Source organism: Malus sylvestris, chromosome 8 (genome assembly GCF_916048215.2).
Source record: "Malus sylvestris chromosome 8, drMalSylv7.2, whole genome shotgun sequence".
Lineage (NCBI taxonomy): Eukaryota > Viridiplantae > Streptophyta > Magnoliopsida > Rosales > Rosaceae > Malus > Malus sylvestris.
This window is the reverse complement of record NC_062267.1, coordinates 23296977-23306255: the sequence shown is the minus strand read 5'-3', so window position 1 is coordinate 23306255 and position 9279 is coordinate 23296977. Positions and strand designations below refer to the sequence as shown.

The 9279-nt window shown below is 43.5% G+C and overlaps 1 protein-coding gene across 1 annotated transcript; it reads left to right on the top strand.

The window, feature by feature from the left end:
- The first annotated feature begins 220 nt into the window (after positions 1 to 220).
- Positions 221 to 1041, top strand: LOC126632953 (40S ribosomal protein S17-2-like). Its single transcript, XM_050303487.1, has one exon. It carries the CDS (start codon positions 370 to 372, stop codon positions 790 to 792), a length of 423 nt encoding a protein of 140 aa, XP_050159444.1. The 5' UTR covers positions 221 to 369; the 3' UTR covers positions 793 to 1041.
- The last annotated feature ends 8238 nt before the right edge of the window (positions 1042 to 9279 follow it).

Genomic DNA, 9279 nt, shown 5'->3' with positions numbered 1-9279 from the left:
CAATGATTTGGAATTTTCTTGGTACAGGATTTGCAAGCATAAGAGCCGTTAAGATATGTTCTCAGTGAGATCTTCCAATCTATAAGAACTTTTAAAAAATTTTGCAAATCGTAATTAAAAACGTTTTTGGTAATTCTAAAACTAGTTAAAAAAAAAACTCATAAAATACGAGGCGCAATTTCACAATACATTGGCCCAAAAAAATCTGAACAAGGCCCAGAGCCCATATAAACCAACCAACACCATTTCATTGATTTTCCAATATATATCCAAAACCCTAGCCTCCTATATCTCTTACCCTCTCCTCGCCTCACACACACACTCACCAGCCGCCGTCTCCTCCCAACCCCACCGCGCAAATCCGCCAGCATGGGCCGCGTTCGCACAAAGACGGTGAAGAAGTCATCTCGCCAGGTTATCGAGCGATACTACTCGCGCATGACCCTGGACTTCCACACCAACAAGAAGATCCTGGAAGAAGTCGCCATCATCCCCTCCAAGCGCCTCCGCAACAAGATCGCCGGATTCTCTACCCACCTCATGAAGCGGATCCAGAAGGGCCCGGTTCGCGGTATCTCCCTAAAGCTGCAGGAGGAGGAGCGCGAGCGCCGTATGGACTTCGTCCCCGAAGAGTCCGCCATCAAGACCGACGAGATCTCCGTGGACAAGGAAACTCTCGACATGCTCTCCTCTCTCGGCATGGCTGACATGCCTGGGGTCAAGCGGGTCGACCCGGAAGCTCAGACTCAGAATCTCGGCGGGTTCGGGCGTGGCGGTCCCAGGAGGTACTAATCAGGGTTTAGAGAATGATGGGTTTTGTTTAAAATCCCAAGTTATCGTTCCCTTAATTTTCTGGAAGATTTTTAATGTTATAGTACATTTGAAGTAGGAAGGAAACTATTGCTAATTTTCTATGCTTTTCGGGTTTTCTATGGAACGAATGCGGATGCAATGTTTTATTATGTGATTTTGTTTAAGTTTGGATTTAGAATCGAAAGCGATGCGCATTACTTCTTCTGGTTAATTAATCGTTTTGGTGAAGATTGTTGGTATGAACTGATAGTATTGCAGTAGTATTCTTGCTGCTTACAATGTTTGTGTTCTCTTGAGTTACTATCAGTTTTGGTTTTGAATTATAGTTTGGTTTGTGAATTCCGGAGCCATTTTAGTTGTTGGGGATGATTTGTTTGATCCGTGTAACAATGCTATGGCGTTGCATCTGGTCTGTTAAGAATTTGGAACCTGTGTGATGCCAATTTGGATGTTTATTGTTTGGCTTTCGTGCGACATTCGGAATGCAAGTTGCTAGGATTTCGTTTGACTAGCATCCCTTAAAATGCCTTCTCTTCTGATTAGCATGTAGACTGTAGTGATTTGTGCGGTTTAATTCACAAGATGATTACTTCTGCTCACTCGCTCACTTGCACTCACCACTCATGTCTCTGCTTCCGATAGCATCACCTTGTTTTGCCTTTCCTAGTGTAAAATGTAGAAACGTGTTGGTATACTGTTGTGCACATAGGCAGGGCTTCTTGTTAGGACGATGCCCTTGGTTGCTGGACGATGCTTCTTTTTGCTTTCCTAGTTGCAACCCACCGGCTGATTCCATTTGCACCACCTGTAGTCAAGGCTACCTTGCTACATTGCCTTGTAACCTAGGGCTGATGTTTTGTATCCTAGCCCGACCATGTTGAGCATATGACAATGGTCTTCCTTAAATCTCTCCAATAACGTACCTTTCTGATCGTCATGTTTTCTTGTTCAGCCACTTTATAGGCAGCATTTTTTCACTTCTGGGTATATGTGTTTGGTCTTGGATAGGGACTCGAATCTCTCTTCTCCTGTGCCCATCTTCTATTCTTAGCCCTTCAAAAAAATTTCCCATCGTGAAGATCAAGGCCGTGTAAGAGCCAAAACCACGCAGTCTATTACTCCAAGAATAAACAAGAATTCTGATACTTATTTAAAGCCAAAACGATGTCTATTACCCAAAGTAAAAATAAAAGTTGCAGCGTCTTCTACAGAACGACGGGGATTTGTGAGAGGTAGAGGGCGGGCCATGTGACGAGGACAAGAAGCGATCCATGGTGTCGAGATGGCGCGAGGGTCGAAATTGAAGTTCTCTGTTTTGTTCCCAAATAGATTCGCACTGCGTAAATCAAGGTTTTGCTTTTATATTTTGCAGTTGATGGAGAAGGAGGTGAGGGAGTAGAGATCGGGCCATGGTCAAAAGTAGAAAGAGGGGATGAAAGACTAACCCAAAAATCTCAATTGATGTCATACAATGTGATGCAGTTGGAATCGAATCGATGTTTTCGAATCAGTCGAATCGATCGAGGAACTTAACCTAGCTGGTCTTCCTACTAACAATTAGAACAAACGAAGCCAGCGCAGAGGATAATACAAAGTCAAATGAAAGAATTTTAGTGAAGCGAAGCGGTTAGCTTAGCTGCTCATGCAACTGGTTGGGCTAACCGTTCTGACGTTGCAAATGTGGGTTCGGTCATGTCAGTTTGCCATGACAGCATGCCCTCCTCTACATTCAAGTTTTAATCCTGGTCGCCGTATGTCAAGGTATTTCAGTTGTCTTCTCGTATGTCAAGTTTCAATACACATGAAAATTTTGCAAGGATGTATCATATTTGATATGCTGATCACAATTTCTTTCTCCGGTGGAGATGCAATTCCAGCATCTCTTTCCATAAAAGATGCATTCCTTTACCTTGCTTGATTGTTCTCACCAAAATAAAATCATCTCTCTTTTTGGTAAAGATACGTTCCATTATGTGGAGTTTCCGGGAAAAATAATGGCTGACGCTCTCTAACATAGATAGATTTTATATAATTATAAAAAAAAATGTATTAGTTTTATGTGTCCGAATAAAATCATTGTTTGATGAAACACTAATAGGCATAAACTATGCACTTTAATTGTTGATCGGGACGTGGACGTGGATGTGGATGGGCTCAAAATTGGGTTGAGGAGTTCTAATCTGAGTACATTTCTAGTTCGGCCGTGAGGGGGTTCGCTGCTATAAATAGAGAAGGGAGTGTATCATTCAAGGCCCTCCAAATCAACACACAACTGGCCCTGTGCAAAGCTTCTCAACAACCCTAAGATTTTTTTCCTCTCCCCCTTTCTTCCCGCCAACACATATTCAGTTTGGATAAACAGCACTGTGAAGGCAACCAGTGACATCTTCAATTTGGATAGACAACAATAGAGTCGTAGAATCAACCGACCGAGGAGCACCTTCAGTTTGGATAGATAGCACTGCTTCAAAGCCGATTGGTTATTTATTCAAGTCTCAGTTGACAAGGATTTCCAAGTCCTTGTTGGTAGAGGTCATCTCGTCAGCCTCCTTAGCGAAGTGAGGTGTTACCAGGTTACTAGGCTTGGGATATTCGCAAGTACAGTTTAGAGTTTGACATTCTGAAGGCTAAACCACATTTACAATCAAGACATTTATCTCTTTCGAGTATATGTGTCCATACAATTTGGTACCAGTTCGGCGTACTTATACTCTTATAAATATAATTACTAAGACTAAACCCGGCGTCGATAATTGATGAACTTCGAAGAACTAGCAACCTTGTATTCAAGCTCTAGAACCTGAAGACCGAGACATGTTCCTTCCTCGATTGCAGTCGCAAGATTAAGAAGTTAGCAGAACACCCAATGCCACATCAACATATTTTACTCCCCGACCGAACTTGGCCGATGAGTTGGCACGCCCCACACATAACCGAATGACGTAGTTAGCTTATTAGTTACTCGGCCTGCACGCCACGTAGACTTGGTAGTTTTTAGGGTCAACATTTTTGGCACACTCAGTGGGACCTAGTACTAAAGCTATGAAGTTCATGACCATTGAAACACGATCAGTAAAAAAGAAAACAGTCATGGGTAATCAACGAATAATCTTCCACCTACAGTCCAAAGCCCAAGACAGGATGGCTTGTCACAGGCACATATTTATACTGCTGCCGTAACACCTAAAGCCACAAGTACAACACTCCGAGAAAAGGAAATTAATATCGGCGGTCAAACTCGTGATGTAGAAATCCCCACCTAAATGACGAAAGGCATTTTTGTTAAAGGACTAGTGGAGGATTATGACGAGGACGGTGATGAGGCCTCCGATCCACCATCTAGATATTTTCTTCAGCGACAATTTGAAGAACAATCCCGACAGTTTGAGCAAATGTTCAGCCAAGAGGTAAAAAGCATAATTGAATAGATAAGCTATTATAGCTCTGTGCACAACAGATTGCTCGAAGTTTTGGTTAGTAAAGTCCACGACATTGGACCCGTCGATCGACCTAAGCAACCTTATCTTCCAAAGAATAATCCCCTGCTAGCAATACAGGTCAAGACAGGATCTGCTCAGCTCAAAATGATTGACTTAGAGAAAAATGGTGGGTCAAGCAGCATATTGGATAGAAATTACCAAGGAGCATAAGCGGCGCCTGTTGACATGGTCGAAGTTTAGAGAATGATTAATTCGGCCTTAAAAAAGGGGCCGAAGTTTCCAAAATTCATTCACCCATATCCAATCTTTGTAGAAAGGTTCAAGTATCCTAAAGGATTCAAGATTCTAGACTTTAGCCTTTTCGCTGGAGAATCATCCTTGTCCTTGTTAGAACACGTGGCTCGATTTACTGCTCAATGTGGAGATGTTAACAGTGATTTTCATAAACTACGACTGTTCAATTTCTCGTTAACCAGCTCAGCGTTCGCATGGTATATCAACCTCACACCTAACTCCATCCAAAGTTGGGAGAAATTGGTCGAGAAATTATATCGGCTAGGGATGGAAATGTCAGTTTCTTTTTTGGCTAGGATGGCTCAATCATCCGACGAGTCACCTATGGAATATCTTATGAGGTTCAAATCAGCCAGAAATTGGTGTCGAGTACCCCTCCTTGAAGTCGAGTTTGTTAGGCTTGCCTTGAATAGCTTGGACTGGAATACAAAAAGAAGTTCTTGGGGGAAAACTTCCGAGATATGTATGAACTAGCTCAACATGTCAAGGAATATGATTATTTGCTTCGAGAAGAGAAAATCTCGAAATCCCCAACCAGAGGGACGATCTACAAAAACCTAACGGTGAGTTATGCATTGGCTAAAGGCAAAGAGTCCCAATATGCTAGCATAGATGTGGCTGAGATAGTAATTGACAAACCATAAGTATGAAAAGCGTTGGCTCACACTGGCTCTAAAGATGTCAAAACTTGTTTGGCCTCTACGGAATGCGCTGTCAAAATGTCAAAGGTCTATACTTTCGACATCTGTAACATCCCACATCGCCTAGGGGAGTGATCCTTAAATGTATATTCCTATCCCTACCTAGCACGAGACATTTTGGGAGCTCATTGGCTTCGAGTTATGTCGAACTTCAAAGTTAAGCGAGAATGTGGCCAGAGCACTCTCATGATGGGTGACCCACTGAAAAGTTGCTCGTGAGTTCCTAAAAACAAAATCGTGAGGGAATGGTAAGCCCAAAGCGGACAATATCATGCTACGGTGGTGGAGTGGGCCCGGAAAGTGGTCCGTCCCGGGCCGGGATGTGACAAATGGTATCAGAGCTAATCCCTGGCCGAAAATGTGTTGACGAGGACGTCAGACCCCTAATGGGGGTGGATTGTAACATCCCACATCGCCTAGGGGAGTGATCCTTAAATGTATATTCCCATCCCTACCTAGCATGAGGCCTTTTGGGAGCTCACTGGATTCGAGTTCCATCGGAACTCCAAAGTTAAGCGAGAAGGTGGCCAGAGCACTCTCATGATGGGTAACCCACTGGGAAGTTGCTCGTGAGTTCCCAAAAACAAAACCGTGAGGGAATGGTAAGCCTAAAGCGGACAATATCGTGCTACGGTGGTGGAGCAGGGCTGGGAAGTGGTCCACCCCGGGCCGGGATGTGACAACATCACCAAGGCCGACGCCATCTTCGACCAGTTGTTACTTGCAAAAATTGTTAAGCTTCAACCAGGGCAGAACATCCCCAAGGCCGAAGATTTGAAAGGAAAAACGTATTGCAAGTACCACGACTCGAACAAGCATACGACAAATAATTGTGTCGTATTTCGCGACGCCATCCATAGTTGGATTGACAATGGTAAATTTAAGTTCCCCAAGAAGCCTCTAATGGTAGTTGACGCTGATCATTTCGCTTCGACAATGGTAAGTATGGTAGATGCTCATTTACCCAATGGTAAAAGAAAAGGAAACGCCGAATTCATCTCGACACAGTACGTTCTTAAGCAGAATTCTTGACTGCATTTGAAAGTTAATCTATCTTCGAACGAGCCACCCAAATATTTTTCAAACCCAGCTTATGTCGAGTCAATGTCAGACTTCAGCACAGAGGAAACTAACGGGCCGATGGTTTTATGTAGTCGGTGCAAATCAAACGTCATCATAATGGAGTCGAAGGATCAGCCGCTTCAGGCTAAAGCACCTCAACTGGGGCTTGCAGTTGTGGCATCACCTCAAAAAATGTTCAGTGCAGGCCAACGCCAGAAAGTTTTCGATAGGCTCGACCTTTAAACATAGGATAACAAGCTGTTTTCGCCCATACGACAACTTGATTTCGACACACCATTTTACAATGAAGTTTATTATGTGCGTAACTTTGGCAGCTCAATTTGACTCGTGAACCAGCTAACCTTCAAGCCATTTGAGCCATGCGACCAGCGTTGGTATAGTTACAACTCCCCTACTAGTGTATATACCGCGCTATCTAAGTCGTAAAAATGCTGCCGTTAGAGAACAGACTGTATAGCTTACCGACAAGTAGCCCAGGCTACCTCGGCTACCAAATGGCAGCCGAAAGGAACGATGGGAAATGAAGATGACCAACAACCTCCGACAATCATAGTTGAGTTGCTTGAAAGAAAGAAGGTAATCGATAGCGATTTTGAAACCACAATTGAAGAATCCAAGAAGTGAATCAAACTCCTTATTCAGCCTAGGGAGATGAAAGCTCGCATCGAGCACTTCCGGAAGGAAGCCAAAAGCAAACTTGCTTCATTACCCCCACAAGAACCATTAATTAAAGTCCGACAGAATCTCCACTCGCCGATTCTCGGTGAAGCTTTGGAATACATGCAAGAGTTTCATATGAAGCATTTGGCTAATGACTTGTATGGCCTGCGAAAAGCATGCCAAGAGTCTCTTAATCTGGCGTTAACCTGCTCCGATTATGAACATATCATCCAACAGACCACAGATCCAGGAATGAAGGCTAAGTTCCAACATATACGCGAGGCTCAAGTTCTTGGCTTTGAGGTAGAACCTTATACTAATATTGATACTGCCGAGCTTCATTTTTCTCTCGAGGACCTCTAATATATGTGGTACCATTTTGAAGTTTTCTCAGCCATTTTCCTCTTCGGCCTTACGGCCATTGAAAAATAACGTGTGGCACGTTTAGATGCTTACCTGGACACCAAAGACGCTCGCATCGCATATCAGAAGTAGACTCGCAAGACTTTACAAGCGCAAGACCAAGTCCCAACTCTAAGCGAGCCTTTGATTGAAATTTAAAATGAAACAGCTTCGACAGACATGTCGCATGAATGTATTGTCACTGTAGACGAAGATTGCCAAGCGAGTGATGCCAATAAGCAAGACATCTCGCCCGGAAATCCAGAGAACGAAGATCACAACCTGATGGGCCTTTCAATCATCGACAACATGAAAATCAACATGGTTTGTGTCTTACCCGTATAATTTCGACCAACCACATCCTAACCAAATTTCCTGAACGGTGACGTGATTGCCGAGGAGGCCATACAAGTTGATTTTGTGGCCGCCGAAGAAATTAAGTAAATAAGCAAAAAGGATAAACTTAAAGCAGCTATTGCCGAACTGTTTCCCCGTTCTCCATCCGTTAATCTTCATCACTTGAAGTCGTTGTATGTCATGACCCATATTGAAGGATACCCAATTTCCAAAAATTTTGTCGACTATCATGCCCATTTCTATCATGAAAGCATTGTCGCTCAAACGATGAACTCATTCCATCAGGGGTAACCATGAGCAGCTTTGTCGGCGACAAATCTTTGACCAAGGGAGTACTTCATTTAGAGGTGACTATAGTAGATCGAAATCACATGACTGCATTTTTTTATAGTCGATTAAAAAACTGAGTATAATGCATTGCTTGGTCGCGACTGGATCCACCAAACTGGTTGTTTCCCCTCGTCATTATATCAAGTCCTTATCTTCTAGGATGGCAAATTAGATGCGGTTCATCCGGCTGATAATCAGCCATTCGAAGCCAATATGATTCAAGCTCGCTATTACAATGGTTACGTCAGCTACATAACTTTGCAAGGTTTCAATGATGAAGCGCGCCTGACTCGGATCTCAGTTCAGAAAGCCATTGAGGTTGGCACCGAGACTGTTTTGCAGGATTCGACAAGACTCGAGTTGGCTAACTTAATTGATGATCCAGATGTCTGATACCAAACATGATAGACATCGGGCTACGATTTCATTTATCATGGAACTCTTGCTGGCCCATTGGTATACTATTTCCAAGCAACCAAATTTTGGCGTGAACTTAGTCAAGTTCCTCGTTGAAAGAGACAATGATCTAGTTCTGTCACTTAATAAAGTCCAAGCTGCCATCTCTTTGGCCGAATGAGTAGGAATGACGCGTGAGGCTAGTTGAAGACCCATTGCTCTAGAAGAATTGAAGCTTGGGATTTTAAGCTTCAGTGTAGAAAAATAGACCTCCAGCCATAGTTGAAAGACCAGAGTTGGTCGTTTTGGTGGGGGTCGATTTTCCCAGCTGAGGCCTCGGCCGAGCACCAAGTCAGGTTGGCAAAAATGGCTGAGCTAAGGGCTAAGACATGGCCATTAGCATATTTTTAGCCAAACACTTGTTCGACTTGGTACCAAAAATGAATTTATTGTACCAGTAGAACAAGAATGCCTCGTGATCTCATTTCTTGAGCTCATCATCTTTTAAGCCAGCAAAATGGCTAATTAGGACGCTGTAGTTGAAGAAGTTTTTGTGCAGTTTGTGCACATCTTCTTTTGACGCCTCCTGGTTTTTCTTTGTCAGAACTTCGATGGCACGCTCGTCGAAGACTGTTTTTAGATCCAGGTTTAATTGATATCGAGAAAGGGCGGTATCAATTGGGAGACCAGAGGGAGACATGTTGAGTATGGTCGTGATATCCAGCACGATTGGACTGATGGGGCCGAGGGGAAGAACCATGGTGTTGGTAGTCGAACACCAGAAGCTCAGGGCGGCCATTAAG